The sequence below is a fragment of the Eriocheir sinensis genome, chromosome 8 (genome assembly GCF_024679095.1).
Source record: "Eriocheir sinensis breed Jianghai 21 chromosome 8, ASM2467909v1, whole genome shotgun sequence".
NCBI lineage: Eukaryota > Metazoa > Arthropoda > Malacostraca > Decapoda > Varunidae > Eriocheir > Eriocheir sinensis.
In genome coordinates, this window is record NC_066516.1 from 13,973,776 (window position 1) to 14,000,910 (window position 27,135).

The 27,135-nt window shown below is 41.2% G+C and overlaps 1 protein-coding gene across 11 annotated transcripts in view; it reads left to right on the top strand.

Moving 5' to 3' along the window:
* Positions 1-27,135, top strand: part of LOC126995572 (rho guanine nucleotide exchange factor 4-like) — a 232,256-nt gene that overhangs the window by 42,220 nt on the left and 162,901 nt on the right. For 9 of the 11 annotated variants that reach the window (XM_050855228.1, XM_050855235.1, XM_050855233.1 and 6 more), the window contains one exon: positions 25,010-25,181. In XM_050855228.1, coding sequence (XP_050711185.1) covers positions 25,010-25,181 — 172 coding nt within the window. Of the gene's footprint in view, positions 1-9,617; positions 10,519-10,627; positions 11,369-25,009; positions 25,182-27,135 lie in introns of those variants that run through there. The other 2 variants (XM_050855239.1, XM_050855238.1) reach the window with 2 other exon arrangements.

Here is a 27,135-nt window from a genome sequence, read left to right on the forward strand (position 1 = left end):
AGTGACAGGAGAGGCAGAAGTAGTAGTAACAGTTCGAACAGTAAGAAACAGAAAGCAATTAATATGCAGTCGTTTATAACTGTAGCAGCAACAAAGCCATTGGGCCAATTATTTAGATAGCCTGCAGTAGTGCCCCGAGGGGAAGGAGGGGCGGGGGGAGGACGGGGAGAGCAGGGGCGCTGTGTGTGTGTGTGGGGGGGGGGGGGACGCAGGCATGCATGTAATAGGTAACCGCAGACACCGAACTGGGCTGACCCTTGGGCCAACCCCGGGGCACACACACACACACACACACACACACACACACACACACACACACACACACACACACACACTTGATCAACTTAATGCATACCAAGTTCTTATCAATATTTGATGTAACGTTTTTGTCTTGCAAGTAAACCCCAGGAAAGAATTGATTAAAAGATGAAATTCGAAAAACTAATAAGAGATGAATTATTTGTTTATATGAATGATGTGTTCCTTCAAAGTTAAGTGAATAATAGTATCAGGAGAGAAAGTGAAGTTTATCAGAAATGAAATATAATACCGTAGGGCGTAGGCCATTGAGGGTAAAATAAATGTATTGAAGGATTATTAAATTTCTTTTCAATCACACTTTAAACAATTTTATAATATATTTGTATTAAAATCTCAGTCAACTAAATCGTATATGAACCAACAGAGCATGTGGAGCAAAATTAGACAGCTGCCAGAGAGAGAGAGAGAGAGAGAGAGAGAGAGAGATTAAGACAGCTGCTAGAAAGATATAGAAAAACAGATAGACGTAAATATTGAGATTGATAGATAAACGAAGACAAAGGCCGATAGATACAGGCACACAGTGATAAATAGACACAGACACACAGACTGATAGATACACAGAAAGAAACACACACAGACTGACAGATAGACATACACAGACTGATAGATAGACACAGACAGAATGATAGATGACGTAGAATGACACACACACACACACACACACACACACACACACACACAGACCATCATACATACTGGTGGTGGTGAGGGCATACCACCACCACCATCACCACCACGCCACCACCAGCACACCACCCAAGCCCCGGGGGAGAGAGACAGACAGTGCACAGCAAGCAGCCCCGAGGGAGGAGAGTGACTTTCCAATCCCCGGAGGTCACCCTGGCTTGCTGTGTGTGTGTGTGTGTGTGTGTGTGTGTGTGTGTGTGTGTGAGGCTATATAATTATTTTTCATTTTTTCTGTTTATTCTCTTCCTCCTTCCTTTTCTTCTTTTTCTTCATTATCGTCCTTCTTTTTCTTCCTCTTCATTATCGTCTTTTTCTTCTTCTTTCTCTTCATTAGTATCGTCTTTTTCCTCTTCTTTCTCTTCATCTGTGCCATTGTCGTCTTTTTTCTCTTCAACATTACCACCGTCTTTTCTTCTTCTTCGTCTTCTTCTTTTTCTTCTGTTTCTTCCTTATCGTCTTTTTACTACAAGCCAGATGTTCTTTTCTTTTTTCTTTCTTCTTTAGCTTTTACTTCCTCCTCATCTTCTCATTATTACCATCATTACTATTACAACTACAACTTCCTTTTTACTACATTCTTTCTTCTCTATCATCATCACTTTTCAACATCGAGAAATTCCACAACTAACAAACAAACACTGACATGAATCCACGACAAACCTATACTAAAAGATAAATAAATAAATAAATGGAGAAGTATCTAATATCGTCCACTAATGATTAAATAAGCCGCTTTTGGCCCCAATTGCACTCCCAGTCAGGAGGAAATACAATCTCTAAACCGTCGCTAATTAAATGGAATCCAATCTTTTCTATTCGACTCAGATCCTTTTTATGTTATTAGGCTACCTTATTAATCCTCTTTGTGTTCAGATCCGCCATGTAGGATCATTAACTAGAGGGATAAATGATAGCCTAGGTTTTAGTCTTTCATTCTCTTTTTTGTATTCTCTGTTTCTCCCTTTTTTAGTCTACGGTTGATATATTCTTTTTCATATTAGTCTTCCTTTTTTTTTCTTGTTTAGTCATTCAATTGTTTTATGCTCTTCATTCTATATTGCAATGGATGGAAGGTAAAGTAGTTGAAGGTAGTAATATTTCTTTTTCTTATTTTAATCTTTCTTCGTTCTCCCCTCCCCCTTTTTTTTAACCATACAACTGTTCTGTGCTTTTCATTCTATATTGCAATGGAAGAAAGGGTATTGAAAGGTTATGTAGTATATGTTTTTCATTTTTAGTCTTCTCTCTTTCTCATTTTCTTCTTAGCTACATCAAGACTGTGTTCTAAGCTCTTCATTCCGTATTGCAATGGAAGACGAAGTAATAAGAGGTAGTATTTCTTATTCTTTCTTTTTCCTTTTTCCTTTAGCCATACACGTGTTCTAAGCTCTTCATTCTTGATTGCATTGGAAGAAAAGGTAATGGAAAGTATAATCAGGGCAGGAGAAAGGAAAGAAGTTACGTAAAAGAAGACATTACAACAGCAAGCAAGTTATTAGATACGACAGAATGACAATAACAATATGAAGAGAATAACAATATAGAAAACGACATTACAACAACAGCAAGTTCATTATTATCATTAAATAGGAGATAATGCTAATAACAATATAAAGACAATAACTTACTTCATCCATTAACCTCTTCATCCACCTCCCCACCTATTTACCTAGCAATGTATACGTAGTTACCCGTTTATCAGCTTATTCACCCATTCATGGACTTACTTAACCTATTCACGCTGCCATTCATCCAAACAATCCATCTACACCTCTACCTCTTCACCCATCACCCCATCCATTCATCCACACAGAATCCCTTTACGTATTCACTTCCACACACCGATACACTCATCCACCTCTTCACCCCTCTTCACTCATTCACCCACACACTATCCCCTTACTTATTCACTTACAAACCCATACACTCACCCATCTCTTCGTTCATCACGTTTCACCCCATCCATTCTCACCCATACTGAGTTCCGATGAAAACTCAATTAGCAACGAAGAAAGGAATGAAGACAAATTTAAAATGAGTGATTAACAAAAAAAAAAAAAAAACTATAATGTGCGAGGAAAGGACATTAATTACTAAAGTGTCTCGTAAAGTTTGGGTGTCGCTGCTGTTGCCAAGTTGCGGAGAATTTATCGAACATTAATCTTAAATTTTGGGGAAGGAGGAATAGGAAGGAGGAAGGGGTGGGGGTGAAGGGAAGGAAAAGGAGGAATAGCAAATGAAAAGTTAGGGAAGGGGAATGGAATGGGGATAGAAGAATAAGAAGGGAAGGGGAAGGAGGAAGGGGTGGGGGTGAAGGGAAGGAAAAGGAGGAATAGCAAATGAAAAGTTAGGGAAGGGGAATGGAATGGGGATAGAAGAATAAGAAGGGAAGGGGAAGGAGGAAGGGGTGGGGGTGAAGGGAAGGAAAAGGAGGAATAGCAAATGAAAAGTTAGGGAAGGGGAATGGAATGGGGATAGAAGAATAAGAAGGGAAGGGGAAGGAGGAAGGGGTGGGGGTGAAGGGAAGGAAAAGGAGGAATAGCTAATGAAAAGTTAGGGAAGGAATGGAATGGGGAGAAGAATAAGAAGGAAGGAGGAGAAGGAGGAATAGCAAATGAAAAGTTAGGGAAGGGATAGAAGAAGAAGGAAGGAAGGAGGAAGTGGGTAAGAGATAAAGAAATAAAATCCGAGGGAGGAAAGATTGAAGGGAAGGAAGGGAGGAATAGGATGGATTGAAGGTGAAAAAGAGGAAGGGAGACAAGCTGAGAGGGAGAATGGGACGGGGGATGGGAGATGGGGAAGGGAAGGAGAAGGGGATGGGTGATAAGAGGAAGGAGGAAGGGCTGAAGAAGGAAGGGGTTTAGGGAAGCAAGAAACGAAGGGAGGAGAGATGGGAGAAAGGCGTGACTGAAAAACGAAGGAGAGAAAAAAAAGAACAAAAGGGAGAAGTAGGAAATACGCTTTTTTTCTCTCTTGTTCTCCTCACGTACCGAAGGACACCAATATTTAGCAACCCCAGGAAATTTTGTAATAAGAATATAACTAATAATAATGACGTTACTTCAGTACAAATTCGACATAGCAATAGTTTATTTTAGTTTTATATTGGCAACGTGTAAATAACTTAATATAACAGTAATAACAATGATGATAATAATAATAATAATAATGACGTTACTTCAGTACAAATTCGACATAGCTATAATTTATTTTAGTTATATATTGGCAACGGGTAAATGATTAAACATGTCATTTTATTACGACTAGGCTATTATTATTTTTATTACCATCATCATCATCATCATTAATTACTTTATCTTCATTCGTATCCAACTACATTTCAATCACCATAAAAGTACACAAACCAACATATTTTCTTTCACATCATGTTTATTTAATCATTATATTGACAAGTAGATTATTAGAGATGACATTTGATTACTTTACTATCATTATTAGCCTACTTATTATTTACTTATTACCTTCGCTCGTATACACATCATCTTTATTTTTCTTCTTCTTTTTCAATTCCTTCTTCATCTTTCTTTTTCATCATCTTTCTCTTTCATTTTGTTATTCATCTCTCTTTTTCACTTTCACAAATGCACATATACAGCAAACGAACACCACGTATATTTTCTTCCCCTATTATATTTTAAGGTGTTTTTAAGGAGACCAATCACGGGGCAGGGTACAAGTTTTAAGGGAGGTAATTCGTGTATAGGAGTAGAGTTTCGTATGAGTGAAAGTGAGAGGGAGGGAGGGAGGGAGCTGGGTACGGAGGAGAAAGATTTTAGTCCATGCAAATGAGGAGGAGGAGGAGGAGGAGGGAGAAGGTCAGGAATAGGAGGAGGAGGAGGAAGAGGGGGAAAATGTGCGGAGAAACAGGAGAATGAAGAAAACATTTAATTTGGAAGTGAAAGAGAGAAGAGAAAGAAAATAAATTGATTGTAAATGCGAGGAGAAGAAAAAGGAGGAAAATGTGTGGAGAACTCAAACAGGAGAATGAAAATAGACAAGAATAAATTTAGGAGTGGAAAAAGAGAAAAAGAACATTAGAAGGAACTTAGAGGTACGGAAGAGAAGAAAAACAAGAGATAAAGGAAGGGGTGAGAAGGAAAGGGAGGAAAGGTGCTGATAGGAGGCAGAGGGAGGCAAAGGGTCAGGAATGGGATGAGGAAGAAGAGAGTGAAAATATGTGGAGAGAAGTAGAGAATTAAGGAAAGGAAATTTGGGAGTGGAAGAGATAAGAGAAGATAAACAAAACTAGGAAATTGGAGATGAGGAGTGGGAGGAGGAAGAGAATAAACAAAAGACCAAATTTAGGAATAGAAAAGAGAAAAAAGGAGAACATTAGAAGGAAATTAGAGGTAAAGAAGATAAGGAAAACGAAAGTGGAAAGAAGAGATGAGCAGGAAAGAAGAAGAGAAATAAGGCAGGTATTGCAGGTGAAGAGGGAGGAAGGGAGACAGGAAACTGGGAAAGGGAATGGAATGGGGATGACAGGTGGGGAAGAGAAGGGAAGGGAATAGAACACATTTGAAAAGGCTGAAGCAGGAGAAAGAATAGAAGAATAGGAATATAGAGAAAAAAAAAGTGAAAATAAGAAAGAGTAAGAATATGAAGTTAAGTAAGAATAGGAAAGGAAGAGGTTATCACAGAGAGAGAGAGAGAGAGAGAGAGAGAGAGAGAGAGAGAGAGAGAGAGAGAGACGGTTACAGAGTGCGTTGGACTGGGCAAAACCGGATGACCTTGTGTGTGTGTGTGTGTGTGTTCGATATGGTGGTGGTTGGTGTAGGCGGAGTTTTAAATTATTATGTGGATGTATCTGTTTCCTTCATCCTCTTCTTTTTTCTTCTTCTTTTTACTATTATTATTTTCCTTCGTCTTCTTCTTCTTCTTGATTGTCAACCGTCTCGGCATTGCTAACTGTTTCTCTTTTCTTCCTCTCTTTCTTCCCATCCTCCTCCTCCTCCCTCCTCCGTCATTGCCTCTCTCCTCCCTTCCTCTTCCTCTCTCCTCCTCCTCCTTCTCCTCCTGTCTTGTGGTGAAACGCGAAACGAACCTAATTCAAATAAATCTTGTACTGTTTTGACGTAGAGAAGAAACAATGTCCCCTCTTCTCTCGGCAACAACAGTGATAATCGTAGAAATAAAGAAGAAAAGGATGATAACGATGAAAAAGTATAATTGAGAGAGAGAGAGAGAGAGAGAGAGAGAGAGAGAGAGAGAGAGAGAGAGAGAGAGAGAGAGAGAGAGGTGAAAGTGCACTACGAGAGACAAAAAAAAAAAAGTACTGCTCGAGGGAGGGAGGTGACGCCAAAAGACCTCAGGGGAAAGAACCATAACAAGAAGAGGAGGAGGAGGAGGAAGTGGAGGAGGTAGAGGAGGAGGAGGTAATGGCTGTTCTGGTAGATGAGACAACTACGAGGTTGAAAGTAGAGGAGGAGGAGGAGGAGGAAGAAAAATAAATAAACAGGAAGACAGTAGGAGGAGGAGGAGGAGGCGAAAATGAGTCTGAGGAAGGTAGAGGAGGAAGAAAGGAAGAAGATAAAAAATGAAAAGAGAGTAGGAGGAGAAAGAGGAAGAAAGAGAAAGAGGACGAACAGGAAGAGAAAGAAAAGGAGGAGGAAGAAGGAGAACCAGTAACGGAGTAGTATAAAAAAAAGTAGAAGGTGGCTGTTAAAAAAAAATAGAGCTAGAGGTAATAGTAGTAGTAGTAGTAGTAGTAGTAGTAGCACTTTCTCCGCCTCAGTTTAGGTAGTAGTAACTGTAGCAACAACGAAGCACTATAATGATAACAATTTGGTGCTGCTTGAATGAAAGAAAGAAAAAGTTTGAGTGAAAGTTTGTTGTGGTAAATATGATTTCATTGTCTATCACTTCTACTACTACTTTTACTACTACTACTACTACTACTACTACTTTAATTTAGTCTCACCACATATCGTTTTATTCTTTATGGCTTCGGTTCGATAACAAAAAAAAAAAAAGCTTAAGTATAGAATTATGTATGCTCTTCGTTATAATTATTACCGCAATGATAGATTTTATTTATATCTGGGTAACGCTGCGTAAATGTTGTGTAATGTTAATCGTATTAGTTACACACACACACACACACACACACACACACACGCTGATTCTCTTCCTCCTCCTCCTCTTCCTTTTCTTCCCCTTGTTCGTCCTTCTCTGATCTTTTCCTGTTTCTTTCTTTCTCTTCTTCCTTCTCCTTTTTCTTCTCGTCCACGTCCTATATCTCTTTTTCCTCTCTCGTTCTACTCTCTTCTGTCTATTTCTTTCTCATTCTCCTTTTTCTTCCCATCCTCGTCCTCTTGTATCTTTTTTCTCTCGTCCTGTTCTCTTTTCCTGTTTATTTATTTCTCTTCTTCCTCCTCCTTTTCTTCCCTTCCTCGTCCTCTATCTCATTTTCCTCTCTCGTTCTATTCTCTTTTCCTGTTTATGTGGTTCTCCTCGTCCTTTTCCAATTGTTTCCTGTTTATTTATTTCTTCTTCCTCCTTTTTCTTCCCTTCCTCGTCCTCTAGTATATCTCTTTTTCCTCTCTCGCCATATTCTCTTTCCCTTCTTATTTGGTTCTCCTCTTACAAAGCCTCCCTATAGTGTCACCATCCCGTATAAGATTGTGTTAAAAGAGTTGACAGTAAATTGTTAACACGGAGAATATAATAGAAACACCATAGACGCAGATTTTAGCCTATTACGTGGGTCAAAATTGCACCACTTGGCGAGATTGGATTTAGTGAAGGATAGGTCGAGAAGGTCTATTGTATGGAGAGAGAGAGAGAGAGAGAGAGAGAGAGAGAGAGAGAGAGAGATGGATGGTGAAATGAAAGTATATGATGCTGGGAATGACAGTATGGTGATGATAATGATAATGACAATGATAATAGCGAAATGTTGAAGACTAAAAACAAAAATAGTGATAATAATAAAAAGTGAATAGATAAATTGAAAGATAGATAGATAAAGAGTAGATAAACAAGTAGAACATGAAAATTAAGGTGAGATATATACTCGAAATAAAATAGAAAATAATAAAGGTCAAAGGAAGGTCAGCAGGGCACGAAATGAAAAACAACTTGCAAATAAACAAATAAAAAACAAAGTTATTACGAAAGCTGGAAACAAAATCCGTTCCGCTCATACATTTCATATTTTGCCTTTCCTCTTTCCACTCCGCTGCCCTTCACTCACTCCTCCAAATTTTTCCAATGGAGCGAACAAAATGTGTGTGTGTGTGTGTGTGTGTGTGTGTGTGTGTGTGTGTTGGCAAAGGGCAGACATGTATGTGATGGATCTCTCTCTCTCTGACGTAGATAGCTTGTAAAAATAGAGATAATGATAATAATTAATAACAACAAACAGTTTCAATTTCATCTGTACCGCTTTGTTTAATAATAATTGTGTGTGATTATATTTGTTTGAGAGAGAGAGAGAGAGAGAGAGAGAGAGAGAGAGAGAGAGAGAGAGAGAGAGAGAGAGAGAGAGAGAGAGAGAGAGAGAGACACAGACACACACACACACACACACACACACACACACACACACACACACACACACACACACACACACGTCATTATCCTAGCGGCATCGACACAATAAGATAACTAATAATGATAATAAAAAACTCATCAACTCATTAATTAGTCAGGGCAGGAAAGAAATGGGTGAGCCAAATACCGCCTTTGTGCTCTTATCGTCACTTTCTGCTTCCTCCTCCTCCTCCTCCTCCTCCTCCTCTTCCTCCTATAAACAGAGTAACAGTAATAGCAACAGACAACCAGGGTAATAGTACTTGTAATATAGACAGTAACCAGAGTAACAGTAATAGCAATAGACAACCAGGATAATAGTACTTGTAATATAAACAGTAACCAGATTAATAGCTATAGGAAAAGGCTACAACCAGATTAATAATGATGTAATGGATGAATAATTATGGGTAAAAATTAACTAAGAGAATCATGTAGGCGCTTTGGTCTATTCTCCTTAAACATTCCGGGGCTTACGCACCCACACTGGATAAGGCTTTCGTGGGTGTTGCGTTAGTATTGCCATGGGTTGTTTTGAGAGCCTGGTGGTGGTTAGACAAAGCTTCTGCTCCGTGAATGTGAGAAACACTTATGAGACCCCGACTGATCTCATTTGTGGCCTTTGGAAGTATTTGTTGTGGAATCTGAAAGCGTCTGAGTATACTCGTATCCCTACTCAGAAAATTGATGGCATATAATATAGTAATTGACTTTTTTCATACTTTATTTGGTGTATATTCTTATGGATATACTTTTTTGTACTCGTATTTGTTGTGTAATGCGTTGTTGTTTTTTAGCACGTTAGTCTTTGGTTATCCGTTTCATTCGTTTTCGTGTTATTTATGAATGTATTGATCTATTTATTTACTTTTTTTTTAAACACTTCACGAAAAAAAGGAACGTTAATTTATTGGGTATACACACACACACATTTATTTTCACGTAAATTGATAGCCTATACAGAAAAAAAAACTTGCCTTTCTTTACCATAAGTTTAATCGGAAAAGGAATAATAATGATAATATTGATAATGCGGGTAAGAACAATGGGATATGAATTACGATGATGGTGGTAATGATGACGATGATGATAATGATAGTTGGGGATGATGATGATGATGATGATAAAACACATTGAGTAATAACAGTACTTAAGATAAAACAACAATATTTCCTTTACTAATGATGATAATAATGACAAAACTAATAATTCCAGTGACGATAATAGTGAAGATGGTGATGACAATGACGAGACACTAGTAAATGAACCCAATTTTTTTTATAGTGGTGATGATGACTGAGTGGGGATGATGGTGAAGGGTGCAAACAATGCCGATGATGATGGGACGAAGATGATGAAGATGGTGATGAAACGCAGTAATAGTGATAGTGGTGATGATGATGGTGGCAAATTGATGGTGATGGTGATTATGATTGACTGGAGGACCGCAATGTAAGACGACGATGCATCACCCAAATTTTAGACAATAGACGATGTGAAGAAAGGGAAGGAGAGGATAAAAGGGGAACGAAAATAAATTGAAAAAAGGGAAGATAGAAAATGATGAACCATAACAACGAAATACCGAATAAAAGAAAAGTTAGAAGAAAGAAAAGATAAAAAAATGAAAAAAAGCAGACTGATAAACTTGAAACAGAAAAAACGAAGGAAAAAAATGAAAAAAATATAGGAAAATACGAGACAATAGGAAAACAGACAACAGTAATGAAATAAATGGAAGGAAAATAAAAAAATATTGGAAAGAAAGAAGAAACAGACGACGGGTAGGAAATAAAAGGAATCGGAAAAGAAATGGAAAATATAAGGGAAAAAAGGAAATGTGTGTGCGATTCAAATGGAGTCGCGAAAAGGAATATAGAAACAATGTACGGTAGTAGAGAAAAATAACGAATAAACAAGGAAAAATAACTGAGATAGAGACAAAAAGAAAATGTTGATAGAAAAGTAAAAGGAGGAAAGAGAAAAGAAAAAGATTGGAAACGAAAGAAACAAAAAGAGAAACAATGAAGTAATAGAGAAGAAGAAAAGAAAAAAAAGAAAGATTGACAGCGAAGGAAATTAAGAAAGTAAGAAAGAAAGTGTAGATAGAAAAGTAAAAGGAGGAAAGAGAAAAGAAAAAGATTGGAAACGAAAGAAACAAAAAGAGAAACAATGAAGTAATAGAGAAGAAGAAAAGAAAAAAAAGATTGACAGCGAGAGAAATTAAAAAAAGTAAGAAAGAAAACGTAAATAGAAACATATGTATAGAAAAGCAAAGATCAACCGTTAAGGAAAGTAAAAGGAGGAAAGAGAAAAGAAAAAGATTGGAAACGAAAGAAACAAAAAGAGAAACAATGAAGTAATAGAGAAGAAGAAAAGGAAAAAAAAGAAAGATTGACAGCGAAAGTAAGAAGGGAAGAAAAAAAAGTTAAACAAGACAGACAAACCCGAAACATTATATAACCGCAAAAGGGGAAAAAAAAAGAGAAAGAAAAAGCATGAAAATGAAAGCAACCTCCTCAGACTAAAAATATACCTTGAAAAATCAAAAAGAAAAAATAATTAAGATGCAAGTCGAGACATGTGTAATGGTGCGGTGGTGTGGTGGGGCCGAGACAGACACCCTCCACCACCACCACCACCACAGCCCCCACCGCCACCACCACCACCTCCACCACAGCTCCTCGTCTCCCCTCCACCAGCAGGCACGCCGGCCCCCCGCCCTCCACTACCATGATCAGCTGCAGCGTCGTTGGCTAATTCGTCACCAGAGGGCATTGGCAAGGCTGGGAGCCCTACCGAGGTGTGTGTGGGTGCGTGTGTCCGTGTGTGTGTGTGTGTGTGTGTGTGTGTGAGAGAGAGAGAGAGAGAGAGAGAGAGAGAGAGAGAGAGAGAGAGAAATATATATACAGTTGGTAGTGGAATATTTTGTGTATGTTATGTTTGTCATGGAAAGGTTAGGAGGTCAAATACGAGAGAGAGAGAGAGAGAGAGAGAGAGAGAGAGAGAGAGAGAGAGAGAGAGAGAGAGAGAGAGAGAGAGAGAGAGATGGGTTAGTTAAAGATTTAGAATGTGTGTAGTGAACAGCGAGGGTAAGGATTAAAGCAGAGAGAGAGAGAGAGAGAGAGAGAGAGAGAGAGAGAGAGAGAGAGCGGGCATTACGTCTCTTGAACAATCACACAATCACACCAAACAGGGAAAATTGAAGGGTAAGGAGGAGGAGGAGGAGGAGAGGAAGAAGAAGAAGAAGAAGAAGGAGGAGGAGGAGGAGGAAAATTACTCCTCATGCATGTCCTCCTTTTGCTTCTAATTTTCCTCCTCTTCTTCCTTCTCCTTTTACTTGCTTGTCCTCCTCCTCCTCCTTTACTTAATTTTCCTCCTCCTCCTCCTTTTACTTGCTTCTCCTCCTCCTCCTCCTCCTCCTATTACTTGCTTTTCCTCCTCCTCCTCCTTTTACTTGCTTTTCCTCCTCCTCCTCCTTATACTTAATTTTCCTCCTCCTCCTCCTCCTCCTCCATCACATAACAGCAACATCATGCACTTTTGGTCCCCCTCCTCCTCCTCCTCCTCCTCTGTTATGGCCTTCTCTCTCTCACACACACACACACACACACACACACACACACACACTACAGCCGCTTTACAACCCGGGGTTAAGACAACGCCCTAACACCCTTATAAAACTTAACCCGGAAATATGCATCACCAAAGGTACATAATAATAAGTGTTTTTTTTATTGGGTGAGGCGGTATGGGGTGGAAGAAGGGAGGAAGGAGAAGAGGAAGAAGAATAAAAAGAGAGAAGAAGGAGGAGGAGGAGGAGGAGGAGGAGGTGGTTAAGGACTGTATGCGTGTAGGTAAGGTAAAAAGGAGAGAGAGAGAGAGAGAGAGAGAGAGAGAGAGAGAGAGAGAGAGAGAGAGAGAGAGAGAGAGAAAAAAAGGGGGAGGGAGGTGAGGAAGGAATATGAATGAGGATAGCAAAAGAAAATGTAGGTTAAGGAAAAGGGAAATGAAAGAAAGAAGAGAAAAATACATATAAAGAATAAAAATGGATGGACGGTTGACAAAGAAAAGGAGATGAAGGGAAAGACAGAAAGCGAATGAAGAAAGAGAAGGGGAAAAAACACGAATGGTCGGAAAAAGAGCAGAGGAAAAACGAGAGAAAGAAAAATGGGAAGGTTATGGAAATATGATGCAAGCAGAATGAAGACGAAAAAACAAAATAAAAAAGGAGGAACGATTTAAAATATGGACAGGAGGGAAAGAGAAGGAAGGGAGGAGGAACGAAATAGAAATATGGGCATGAGGGAAAGGGAAGGAAGGAAGGGAGGAAAAATTAAATAAAGATATGGGAATTAAGGAGAGGGAAGGAAGGGAGGGAGGAGAAAAGAAATAAAAATATGGGCATAAAGGAAAGGGAAGGAAGGAAGGGAGAAGGAACTAAATAGAAATATGGGCATGAGGGAAAAGGAAGGAAGGGAGGGAGGGAGGGAGGGATGAGAAACGAAATAAAAATATGGGCATAAAGGAAAGGGAAGGAAGGAAGGAATGAGGAACAAAATAAAATATGGGAAGGAAGGGTGGGAGGGAGGAAAAAAGAAATAAAAAATATGGGCATGAAGGAAAGGGAAGGAAGGAAGGGAGGAAGAACGAAATAAAAATATGGGCATGAAGGAAAGGGAAGGAAGGAAGGGAGGAGGAACAAAATAAAATATGGGAAGGAAGGAAAGGAGGAAAAAAGAAATAAAAAAATATTGACATGAGGGAAAGTGAAGGTAACAAGTGTGTGAGGTGCGAGGGTGGGGGGGGGGGGAGGTGCGTAGCCTTGAAAAATGTGAAAGGAGAGGAAAGGCGAAAAAGAAAAAAGGTTATGAATATAGTGTGAAGAAGAAAATGAGGTTATGCAAAGTGTGAAGAAAAAAAAAAAAAGGAAACGTATGGAAATAATGCGAGGAAGAAAATGGGATGGAAAAGTGAAGAAGAAAAAAAAGGGGTGTTATAAAAATAGTGAAGAAAAATTGGAAGTTATGAAAATGGAGAATCAAGAAAATGGGAAGGTACGGAAATTGGAAACCGAGGAAGACGGAAAATTTTGTAATGGAAATAGATAATGGAAAGTCGGAAATATTAAAGAGAACGTGAAATAAAGATAACGGAAAATAGGAACTTATGGATATAGTAAAAAAAAGAAAAGAAAATACAGACAAAAAATGATAGAGTAGGAGAGGAGGAGGAAAGGGGGACGAGAGGGGGGAGGAGGAGAAGAGGGGGAGCGTGACGAAAAAGGGGGGCAAGGCCTTGAAAAGATTTAGCCTAGATATTGAATGGGGGAGGCGGGGAGGGGGGGGAAGGGTGAGGAGGGTCAGGGTTAAAGGGTATGTCGAGGAGGAAGAGGAGGAGGAGGAGATGAAAGTAAGTAGAAGAGGAGGAGGAAGACTAGAGAAAACTGGATAGGAGGAGGAGGAGGACAGAAAATGATGGAGGAAGAGAAGGAAATATAAGAGAAAAAAATGGATAGGAGGAGGAGGAGGGAAGAAAAGATGGAAGCAGAAGGAAGGAGGAATCAGAGAAATAAGATGAAAAAAAGGAGGAAGAGGAAGAGAGGAAGCTGGGTAGACAGGAAGAGGGGAATACAACACTGAAGTAGGAGGAAGAGGAGGAGGAGGAGGAAAGGAAGGCAAGACTTTGATGCTGTTCACGTGATTTTGATTTATGAGAGAGAGAGAGAGAGAGAGAGAGAGAGAGAGAGAGAGAGAGAGAGAGAGAGAGAGAGAGAGAAGGGCAGGTGTGTGGTGTTTGTCTTGTCCGGTAGTGGTGTTGTCTGTGCCAACACCGCAACTGTCAGTCTGAAATGGTGGTGATGACTGGTGATGATGGTGGTGGTGGTGGTGACCGAGGGATAATGAGGGAGGTGGTTGTAGTAGTAGTAATAATAATAGTAGTAGTAGTAGTTGTAGTTGTAGTTGCGGTAGTTGTAGTAGCAGTAGTAGTAGTAGTAGTAGTAGTTGTGGTGGTGGTGGTGGTGGTATATCTAGGCCAGCAATAATAACAATAATAATAACACTGAATGGTGGACAAGCGACGAAGGGGGAGACCTGTATGAGAGAGAGAGAGAGAGAGAGAGAGAGAGAGAGAGAGAGAGAGAGAGAGAGAGAGAGAGAGAGAACAAGGGGAATAATGAAAAAAGGTAGATTGGGAGGGGACAAGGCTTATAAAAAATCTCTCTCTCTCTCTCTCTCTCTCTGTGGGTTGAACTTTATGAGACAAGGTTTATTAAACAAAAGAAAAATGTTCCATATTTCCTTTTCCCCAGAGAGAGAGAGAGAGAGAGAGAGAGAGAGAGAGAGAGAGAGAGAGAGAGAGAGAGAGCACTATGGCGGTTGTTACAATGAGGTTGAGAGGATAATATGAGTGTGGGTGAAGCGGGCTGCACACACACACACACACACACACACACGAGAATGGTCAATCGTGTTGGTTACTTGGTTAACTAATATTGTAGTAGTAGTAATAGTAGTAGTATTAGTAGTTGTAGTAGTAGTATATAGTAGTAGTTGTAGTAGTAGTAGTAGTAGTAGTAGTAGTAGTAGTAGTAGTAATAGTTGTAGTAGTAGTATATAGTAGTAGTTGTAGTAGTAGTAGTAGTAGTAGTTGTAGCAGTAGTAATAGTTCTAAGAGTAGTAGCGGTAGTTGTCAATGTTCTCGTATATAAGAGGTATTTTTGCCATTGATAACTATAATGATGATGATGATGATGGTGATGCTGGTGAAAATGATGAAGTTGATGATGACTGATGTTTCAATAGAGAATGATAATAAAAATGATAATGAGGCTAGCAAGGACATTAGGTAGGGAGACATGGACATACTGATAATAATGGTGATGACAGCGATGGTGGTGAAAGGGGTGGAAAGGGTGATGGTGGTGGTGGTGATGGTGGTGGTGGTGATGGTGGTGGTGGTGGTGGTGATGGTGGTGATGGTGATGGTGGTGGTGATGGTGACAGTTTCAAAGGACTCAGCTTTCCATTGACGCCAAGTGAAGATAGACGATCAGAGAGAGAGAGAGAGAGAGAGAGAGAGAGAGAGAGAGAGAGAGAGAGAACAGACAGATAAACAGACAGATGGCGGCGAGACAAAGACAAGTACACACACACACACACACACACACACACACACACACACACACACACACACACAAACACACATGTAAGTATTCCAATAAAGCGTAACATGCCACATCGATCGATCTGAAGACTCTCTCTCTCTTTGTCGGGGCAGGAGAAAGGTGAGCCGGGGTGAAAGGGTGAAAGGGCAGCCGGAGAGAGAGAGAGAGAGAGAGAGAGAGAGAGAGAGAGAGAGAGAGAGAGAGAGAGAGAGAGAGAGAGAGAGAGATGCCCACTTGCTCTCGTGCCAGATGGTGTTCGTGTGATGGAGGAGGAGAAAGAGGAGGAGGAGGAGGAGAAGGAGGAGGAGGAGGTGGAGGAGGAGGAGGAGAAAGGAGGGGGGGGGAGTTTGGAGATGAAGGAAATGAAAGTGAGGTGGGTAGTGGTGGAGGTTGTGGAGGAGGAGGAGGTGGAGGAGGAAGAAGAGGAGGAGGAGGAGGAAGAAGCAAAAATGATTAACAGGCGGAATATTCATGATAAGATGATTGACGTGCTCGCCTTCCTCCTCCTCCTCCTCCTCCTCCCCTCTTCCTCTTTCCTCACTTTTCTTCCTTACATGCAAAGTCGGCATCCTCTTTGTCTCTCTCTCTCTCTCTCTCTCTCTCTCTAGGCATACCGATAAAGCCATTGAGATTTGGATCTGGTAAGGAAGAGGAGGAGGAAGAAGACGAAGATGAAGGGGAGGAGGAGGAGGAGGAGGAAGGATCAGGAGCCGGTCGTGTCGTGGTTTGAGGAATGGAGGCAGAATGGAAGGAGGAGGAGGAGGTGGAGGAGGAGGAGAGGACGACATGGAGAGAAGGATAAGGAAAGGATTCAGGGTGGAGGAGGAGGAGGAGGGAGAGAAAGGATGTAAGGTAAGAAAAGGTGTTGTGTGGAGGGAGAGGAGGAGGAGGAAAGGAAGGAAGGAAGGAAAGAAGGAAGGTAAGGAATATTAGTTTTATCAGAAGGAAGGAAGGAAGGAAGGAAGAGAGAGAGAAAGAGGGAAGAGGAAAAAGAAGGCATGGAAGGAATATTAGGTTTGTGAGGAGAAAGAAAGAAAAAGAGAAGTATAGGAAGGGAGGGAAAAGAAGAAAACGAGAGAAAGAGGAAGAGAGAAAAGAAAGAAAAAAGTGAATAAGGAGATTTACGTTTCAAAAGGAAGGGATTTAAGGAGGGAGAGAAGATGAAAGGGAGAGAAAGAGAGAGAGGAAGAAAGAGAAAAAAAAGGAGGGAAGAAAGAGGAGATTTAAACTTTCAAAAGGAAGGGATTTAAAGTTTGATGATATATGGCTACTACTACTACTACTACTACTACTACTACTACTTCTACTACTACTACTACTACTACTACTACTACTACTACTACTACTACTACTACTACAAAAGAGAGGTCAGAGGAAGGAAGAGAGAAATTATTTAAGCAGCGAGTGATTGAGTGCTTGAAGGGAGGAAGGAAGGAAGGAAGGGAAGAAGGAAATGAAGGGGGAGGAGAAATATATGAGGGGAGAAACAAAGAAGTACGACATATGTGAGGAAGAGAGGAAAGTAAAGACGGAAGGAAGGAAGGAAGGAGGGAATGAGGTTGAAAACAGAAAGATCAGTAAGCAAGAAAGAACATATATAAAAGGAAAAGAGGGGTAGAAGGAAAGAAGATAGTGAGAAGGTAAAGAAGAAAGAAAAGGATGTAAAGAAAGAAGAGAGAAGTTAAAGAAAGGGAAGTAAAGTAATAAGAAAGAGAGGAAGTAAAGAAGAAAAGAAGGAAAGATAGAAGGAAGAAAGAGAAGAGGTAACGTGAATAGAGAATGCAAAGAAGAAAGGAAGAGAAAAAATGAAGGAAGGAAGTAGTAAATTGGAACAAAGGGTAGTAAAGAAGGAAGAATAGGGAGAGAAGAAAGAGAGGAAGGAAGGAGGGAGGGAGAGGAGGGAGTTAGGTCACGCTGGGTATATGAGGAAGGAAGGTCAGGAGGGGAGAGGGACGGGATGGGAGGAGGAAGGAAGGAAGTGGAGAGAAGTAGAGGAGAATGGAAGGAAGTAGATGTGGAGGAAGGAGGAGAAGTGGAAGAAGGTTAGTGAAATGGGGTCAGAAAGAAATACTGCTTAAGGTCATACATACATAATACATATTCATACATACATACATACATACACACATACATCATAATATATACATACATCTACATTCGACGTATAGTTTTTTTTTTTTTTTTCTTCGTTTGAAAATTGGAATGTTAAAATAGAAAAAAATAATAACAACAAAAAAGAAAAAGAAAGGGAAGGAAATACCGTAAATAAAAATAAAAGAAAAAAGAAAAAATTATGTGAATGGAAATGACAAAAAAATAATGAAACCAGGATAAAAATAAAATAAAGGAAAATGGAAGAAAATATATGTAAAATTACCGAGAGAGAGAGAGAGAGAGAGAGAGAGAGAGAGAGAGAGAGAGAGAGAGAGAGAGAGAGAGAGAGAGAGAGAGAGAGAGAGAGAGAGAGTCCAGTCACCCTCACAGAGGCTCCACCCCCGAGGAGGAAGAAAAAAAAAGGGAGAGGAAAAAAAAAAAACTATTCCAGTATAACGAACGGATTAGATATAGATACGAGAGAGAGAGAGAGAGAGAGAGAGAGAGAGAGAGAGAGAGAGAGAGAGAGAGAGAGAGAGAGAGAGAGAGAGAGAGAGAGAGAGAGAGAGAGAGAGAAAGAGAGAGAGAGAGAGAAGAATGGAGTGAACACGAATAAGAATGGATAGAGATAGAGATAAGGAGAGAGAGCTTATAAGGGTGTGTGTGAGAGAGAGAGAGAGAGAGAGAGAGAGAGAGAGAGAGAGAGAGAGAGAGAGAGAGAGAGAGAGAGAGAGAGAGAGAGAGAGAGAGAGAGAGAGAGAGAGAGAGAGAGAGAAGAGGGAGAGAAGGAAAGGAAATGGGAGGAGTAGAAGGTGAAGGAGGAAAGGGGAGGAAGAGGTGAGGAAAAGGGGAAGAAGACGAAGGAGGAATTGAGGAAAGGAGAGGAAAGAGGAGATAAGGGAGTTGATTCAAGAAGAGAGGAGGAGGAAGAGGAGGAGGAGGAGGAGGAGGAGGAAAATAATTAACTGATGTAGAGGAGGAGGAGGAGGAGGAGTCGGTGTTGGGGAAATCTGGGGAGGAAGGAAATGGGGAATGGGTAAGAGGGAAGGGGATTTTAAGTATATATGTAAGAGGAAGAGAAGATGGAGTAGGAGGAGAAGGAAGAGGAAGAAGAGTAATTGATGTAGGCGTAAGATAGTCTTGTAGGGGATGGGAGAGGGTGTAGGTGTTGCGTGTAGGGGTGTGAGGTGTGGGTGGTGGTGGTGGTGGTGATGGTGATGATGAGGGTTGCAATTTCCAAGTTAGTGATGATGATGGTGGTGGTGGTGGTTAGACACGTGCTCTCTCTCAAAAGCCTCTTTATACCGTGTCTAATGTGATCTTTATCGCTTGCTCACCTTTCTTCTTCCTCTTCTTCTTCTTCTTCTTCCTCTTCTTCGTCTTCTTCTTCTTTCATTCTTTGAGTTTTTCCTCTTTGTGTTCTTCTTCGTCACGTTCTTCTATTTTTTCTTCGTCTCCTTCTTCCTCTCCTTCTTCTTCTTCTTCTTCTTCTCCTTTCATTCTTTGTCTTCTTCGTCATCGTCTTCTTCTTTTCCTTCTTATTCATGTTCTTTTTGTTGCAGGTAGTAGTAGTAGTAGTTGTAGTAGTAGTAGTGGTAATAGTAGAGAAGTAGTAGTAGTAATAGTAGTAGTAGTAGTAGTTGTAGTAGTAGTAGTAGTAACAGTATAGAAGTAGTAATTTCAAAAGTCTTAAGTAGTATCACCACCACCACCACCACAACAACAACAACAACAACAACAACAACAGCAACAACAACAACAACAGCCGCGTCCAATTACTTGTTCAGTCGGTCGAACAATTCATTACTTCACGAGGACGACATTTAATTAATTAATTCACACGACGCTAACTCTAAAAACGTGATCTCTCTCTCTCTCTCTCTCTCTCTCTCTCTCTCTTCCCTTCCCTTTCTTTTGTTTTCCTTTTCCCTTCCTCCTTTGTTTTCTTTCTTTCCTTCTTTCTTTGCTTCCTTCCTTCCTTTCTTCCCTCTTTCCATTCTTGTTCTTTCATACATTATTTCTCATACATTATTCTCTTCCCCTCCCTTTCCTGTACCTTCTTTCCTTCCTTCCTTATACACTTCCATCTTTCCTTTCTTCCTTCCTTCATTCCTTCAATCATTCCCTTCCCTTCCCTTCCCGTCTTTGTTCTTCCTTTGTATTTTTCTTTCTACTCTTTCCCTTTAAAAAAATTCCCAGGCTCGTGTGTGTGTGTGTGTGTGTGTGTGTGTGTGTGTGTGTGTGTGTGTGTGTGTGTGTGTTCGTTATCTGGTTTTTATTCCCTGTGATATGCGGCGTAATCCGATGGCGTTTTCTTTATAAAGTTTTCCGATACATATATTTCACTCTTTAAAGTCGGGGAGGAAGGGGAGAGAGAGGGGAGGAGGGGGAAAGAGAAAGATAGGATGGGAAGGATGCGGATGAGCTGGGAAAGAGATGAGAGAGGAGGGGAATGTTGGAAGCGAGTTGGGGATTAGAAGGGGAGGAAGTGGAGGTGACGATGGGAGGGGATTGGGAAGGACGGAAGGGGATTGAGGGGATAGGAGGGACGGGTGCGATTAAGCTGGGGAGGAGTATGGGGAGGATGCGACTGAGCTGGGAAGGATAGGGAAGACGAGGGGAGAACTGCTTGATGTGAGTGACCTGACGAGGAGAGGGGAGGAAGGGGAATGGTAGGGGAGAATGAGCTGGGGAGGAGAGGAGAGGGGAGAGTAGGGGGGGAAGGGAAGATGCGACTGAGTTGGGGAGGAAAGGGGAGAGGAGAATGCAACTGAGATGGGGACGAGAAGGGAAGGGAAGAAGAGGGGGATTGGAGAAGAGGCGGCTGAAGAAGAAGGGGGAGAGGGAATAAAGAGAGGGGAGAAGGAAGACGATTAAAAGGAAAGAGAAAAGGAAAGGGGAAAGAAGGGAAAAGGAGAGAGAGAGAGAGAGAGAGAGAGAGAGAGAGAGAGAGAGAGAGAGAGAGAGAGAGAGAGAGAGAGAGAGAGAGAGAGAGAGAGAGAGAGAGAGAGAAGGGCTTGAGGAGAGGAGAGAAAGAAGAGATGGAAGATGTGGAGGAATTGAAACAGAAGAAAGGAGAGAAGGAGGGAAGTGATAAAGGAGAAGAGAGGAGAGAGAAATGTAAATGAAAAAGGAGAGGAAAGAGAGGGAGAAGTTGAAAGTAGGAAAGAATAAGAAGAGAAAAAGGAGATGAAAATGAGAAAAGGTGAAAGGGAGAAGGATAAAAAAAAGAGGAGAGAGAGAGAGAGAGAGAGAGAGAGAGAGAGAGAGAGAGAGAGAGAGAGAGAGAGAGAGAGAGAGAGAGAGAGAGAGAGAGAGAGAGAGAGAGAGAGAGAGAGATCACGTAAATTTTTGGGCGTTTAAGTATAATGTGAAGGTAATGGAAAGTCTATAACGTGTGTGTGTGTGTGTGTGTGTGTGTGTGTGTGTGTGCTGGTAGGGTCTGTCGCGTCTTCATTTTTTTCCTTTATTTCCTTTGTTTTGTTTTTTTATTTGTTGATTTATTATTGAGTCTTCAAGAACCACGAGACTGCAAGTAACGATTATATAAAGTGAGAAAATTATCTATTATTATTATTACTATTATCATCTTTTTCATTATTTTTGGGGGAGAAGGGAAAAAGAAAGACGGGAATAACAAGAAGAGAAGGAGGAGGACGATAAAGAGGGGAGGAAAAGAATGGGAAAGAAAAGGAAAATTTGGAAGGGAGTGTTTTTTGGGAGAGTAGAGGAGAGGAGGGAGAGATGGAAGAGGTGGAGGGTTGAAACAGTAGGGAGAGGGAAGGACATAATACAAACACAGAGACTGCTCCTACAAACAGTACAATGCAGGGTTTTTTATTTTATTTTTAAGGGAGAGGAGAGGAGAGGAGGGAGAGATGGAAGAGGAGGAGGGTTGAAACAGTAGGGAAAGGGAAGGACTGAATACAAACACAGAGATTGCTCCTACAAACAGTACAATGCAGGGTTTTTTTATGTTTAAGGGAGAGGAGAGGAGAGGAGGGAGAGATGGAAGAGGTGGAGGGTTGAAACAGTAGGGAAAGGGAAGGACATAATACAAACACAGAGACTGCTCCTACAAACAGTACAATGCAGTTTTTATTTTTATTTTTAAGGAAGAGGAGAGGAGAGGAGGGAGAGATGGAAGAGGTGAGGGTTGAAACAGTAGGGAAGGGAAAGGACATAATACAAACACAGAGATGGCTCCTACAAACAGTACAATGCAGTTTTTTTTCCATTATTTGCCATTATCTGCATTAAAGCAGCATTATAATCAAAGGACTAATACATATCTACATCAAAAGGCCGTTATTGCCATCATAGGAAGGAGCTCAACGGCAGAATATTAACACAAATAAAGATCACAAACACTGACGGCTTCTACAAACATTATAAGTCAGTTTTTGTGCCGTTTGAAGTTATCGTTAAGGTTAGGCCGATATTCTGAAGCATGATGTTGACTGAATAACATGATGATGATACTGTCGATGGGATGATGATGATGATGATGATGATGATGATGATGATGATGATGAAGATGGTGCAAAGTAAACTAACAGTGGCTCATGCCCGATTATTGACCTCTCTTTTAGCCACTCAACTATCCTTTTTTTTTCAAGAGAGAGAGAGAGAGAGAGAGAGAGAGAGAGAGAGAGAGAGAGAGAGAGAGAGAGAGAGAGAGAGAGAGAGAGAGAGAGAGAGAGAGAGTGATTAGCGGACTTTCTAACGATTTTTTTTGTTTTGTTTGCCCTTGAGATGCCTCCTTTACTGTAAAAAAAAAAGAAGTTCTAACACGATTCTTAAACTTGCCACCTCTCAAAAGATCAAGGGAGGCAGTCAACTTAAATCCATATTCTCCAACATTTCCGGGCTTACGCATCCAATTTGACAAGGCTTTCACGGACATTGTTGTGGATATCTTTATGGGTAGTGTTATGAACCGAGTGATAGTCTGACAAGGCTTCTGCACCGTGAATGTGAATAAGACTCATGATAACCCGACTCAGACGCATGATAACCCGACTCAGACTCATGATAACCCGACTCAGACGCATGATAACCCGACTCAGACTCATGATAACCCGACTCAGACGCATGATAACCCGACTCAGACGCATGATAACCCGACTCAGACGCATGATAACCCGACTCAGACGCATGATAACCCGACTCAGACTCATGATAACCCGACTCAGACTCATGATAACCCGACTCAGACGCATGATAACCCGACTCAGACGCATGATAACCCGACTCAGACTCATGATAACCCGACTCAGACGCATGATAACCCGACTCAGACGCATGATAACCCGACTCAGACTCATGATAACCCGACTCAGACGCATGATAACCCGACTCAGACGCATGATAACCCGACTCAGACGCATGATAACCCGACTCAGACGCATGATAACCCGACTCAGACTCATGATAACCCGACTCAGACGCATGATAACCCGACTCAGACGCATGATAACCCGACTCAGACTCATGATAACCCGACTCAGACGCATGATAACCCGACTCAGACGCATGATAACCCGACTCAGACGCATGATAACCCGACTCAGACTCATGATAACCCGACTCAGACGCATGATAACCCGACTCAGACGCATGATAACCCGACTCAGACTCATGATAACCCGACTCAGACGCATGATAACCCGACTCAGACGCATGATAACCCGACTCAGACTCATGATAACCCGACTCAGACGCATGATAACCCGACTCAGACGCATGATAACCCGACTCAGACGCATGATAACCCGACTCAGACGCATGATAACCCGACTCAGACTCATGATAACCCGACTCAGACGCATGATAACCCGACTCAGACTCATGATAACCCGACTCAGACGCATGATAACCCGACTCAGACTCATGATAACCCGACTCAGACTCATGATAACCCGACTCAGACTCATGATAACCCGACTCAGACTCATGATAACCCGACTCAGACTCATGATAACCCGACTCAGACTCATGATAACCCGACTCAGACTCATGATAACCCGACTCAGACTCATGATAACCCGACTCAGACTCATGATAACCCGACTCAGACTCATGATAACCCGACTCAGACTCATGATAACCCGACTCAGACTCATGATAACCCGACTCAGACGCATGATAACCCGACTCAGACGCATGATAACCCGACTCAGACGCATGATAACCCGACTCAGACGCATGATAACCCGACTCAGACGCATGATAACCCGACTCAGACGCATGATAACCCGACTCAGACGCATGATAACCCGACTCAGACGCATGATAACCCGACTCAGACGCATGATAACCCGACTCAGACTCATGATAACCCGACTCAGACGCATGATAACCCGACTCAGACGCATGATAACCCGACTCAGACTCATGATAACCCGACTCAGACGCATGATAACCCGACTCATCTCCTTTGTGGCGTTTGGAAATACTTGTTGTGAGAGCCGAGAGCGTCTGAGAACACGGACCATTGGGCACCGACGCTTGAGAGAACTTGTAGATGACTGACACACTATTTCGGTGGTGGTGGTGGTGGTGGTGAATTTTTTTAACCGTCTAAAGAAAACACATCAAATATATTTAAGAGAATGAAGAACCTTGCATTGGTTACCGTATTTTTTTCCCCTTTTTCATTGCATTGTTTTTATCCTCTTCGAAATATCCCTCTAATACTTTTTTTTTTTTCATTCATTTGTATTGTCTTTAAAGCCATCATCATCATTATCATCATCTTAATTAAAAACTTACTTCGGGTACCGTTTTACTTTTTATTTCCTTTTTCATTGCGTTAGTTTTCTTCTATTTGAAGTATCCCTTTAGTATTTTTATTATATTCTTGTACAGTTTTTAAAGTCATCATCATCATCATCCTCTCTTCACTTACGTAATAGAATGGCAAGTCGTGCATTACGTCTCTTGGAAATACGTCATAATTAATGTTTTTTTTGTTTTTTTGTTACTGTGATAACAATTAACTTTCCTTCTTTATCTTTCTAGATATTTATCTATTTACCTACCTACATATCTAGTATATCTATTTATTTATTCTATTGTATCTTTGTTTCTTTATACATTTATTTTACATGTACACTCATTTTATCACTTTCCCTTCCAACAGAGAAAGCGTAACTAACCTCTTCCCGTTTTCCTCCACAGCGTCATCTTCCCGTGGCGGCGAGGGGAGCCGTCCAAGGGATCCGGGCGCAGTAGCCCCGCCCCCTGTGAAGCCACCAGCCAATCACCGGGCGTCCCTCTCAGCGCCGGCCAATCCCCGAACTCCCTGCCGCTGCGGCCCGACGAGCTGACCAATGGCGACGCGCGTGGCAAGGTAACGTCATGAATTATTGTTGTTGTTGTTGTTGTTGTTGTTGTTGTTGTTGTTGTTGTTGTGGTGGTGGTGGTGGTGGTGGTGGTGGTGGTGGTTTGAAGAGGAAGAGGAGGAGGAAGAAGAAGAAGAGTAGGAGGAGGAGGACGAGGAAGAACAGGAAAAGGACGAGGAAGAGAAAGGAAAATATAAAGAGTTGGAGGAGGAGGAGGAGGAGAAAGAAGAAGAAGAAGAAGAAGAAGAAGAGTAGGAGGAGGTGGAAGAGAAGAGCAGGAAAAAGACGAGGAAGAGAAAGGAAAATATAGAGTTGGAGGAGGAGGAGGAGGAGCAGCAGCAGCAGGAGCAGGAGGAAGAGGAAGAAGAGGAGAAGGAGGAGCATGGAAAGGAGAAGGAGAAGAAATAAGAAAAAGTAATGACTATACACTTAAATTACCTCTTAGTTGGATGACAGAAAGTTAAGGAGAATGAGGAGGAGGAGGAGGAGGAGGAGAAGGTGAAGAAGAAAGTGGAGAAGAAGAAGGAGGAGGAAAGAAGGAAGAACAAATATGGTTAAGAGGAAGGAAAGGAAGGAGGGAAACTGTGCACTATAAATTCCTTCACATATTCACTAATTTCTCTAAACGATTTATATAAATATTTCCCTTATACTTAATAATTGACCTTAAACATACGTGAACCTTTGATAGCCAAGCAGGTTAAGGAATAGATAGTTAGAGGCTGAAGGTAATAGACATAACGACATAGTAATAGATAGCTAGGAAGTTTAGAAGAAAGGTAGACAGGTAGAGAATAAAGACAAGTAGATTTGTAGATAGGTTAGAAGATAGATAGATAGGTCGAGAATAAAGACAGGTAGATTTGTAGATAGGTAAACAGGTAGATTGATAAATGGATAGTGAATGATGGTAGAAGATAGTGACGTAGGAGATAGATTGAAAGTTAGAGAATAAAGACACGTAGATTTGTAGATAGGTAAACAGGTGCACTGATAAATGGTAGTGAATGAAGGTAGATGACAGTGACGTAGTAGATGGATAGGTAAGGATAGATCGATAGAAAGATAGGTTAGATAATTAGATAGATTGTAAAGACACAGATAGATATGTAGATAGATTAATATAGAGGTAGATAATGACATAGATGATTCACGGGCTAAGAAACTATGAGGAAAGATTTAATTAAACTGGGAGGGGACTTGATCGAGGATTATAAATGGATGAAGGGCTTTAATAAGGGGGCTATTAGTAAGGCTCTGATGGTAAGAGAACCCGGTAGGACGCGTAGTAATGGGTTTAACCTTGACTGCGGATTTCCTACAAGAAGACCTCACCATACTACAGGGATGGAACAAAAAGTGGCTGCTACAATTCAATGAGGAAAAATGTAAAGTCCTGCACCTTGGGAGAGGATATCCAGCATACCAGTACCACATGGGAAACACTCCACAATCCACCACAGAGGCAGAGAAAGACATGGGACTATATGTTACCAGGTCATCAGTGAAAGCCAAAGTCGTTCCAATCGCAGCAGACGGGTTAACTAGCATCACAAAGCAGTCCATGAAAACCCCATGAACTTTTACTACGCAAGGCTTTTCATACAGGCGAAATGGAGGTGCACATACGTTTAAGAATGCAAGCTCAGGGGGTCATAATCTTAAGCATCCACGCACACACATCTGACAAGGCTTTCGTGGGAGTTTTAGGCGTTTCCAAGGGGTAGTTTTATGACCCTAGGTGTAGTCTGACCCTTCTTCCGTACCTTGAAACTAAACTGGATAAATTCACATTCAACAAGGACGTAGACGAAAATGGGTTTACCAGTAGAGTGGTAGATGAGAGGAACAGGTTTGGCAGACATGTTGTGAGTGCCGATGCGATAGTCACATTAAAAAAATAGATACATTCATGGGTAGTGATGTTAGGTGGGGTTAGGTTCACAGGAGCTGCCTTGTACA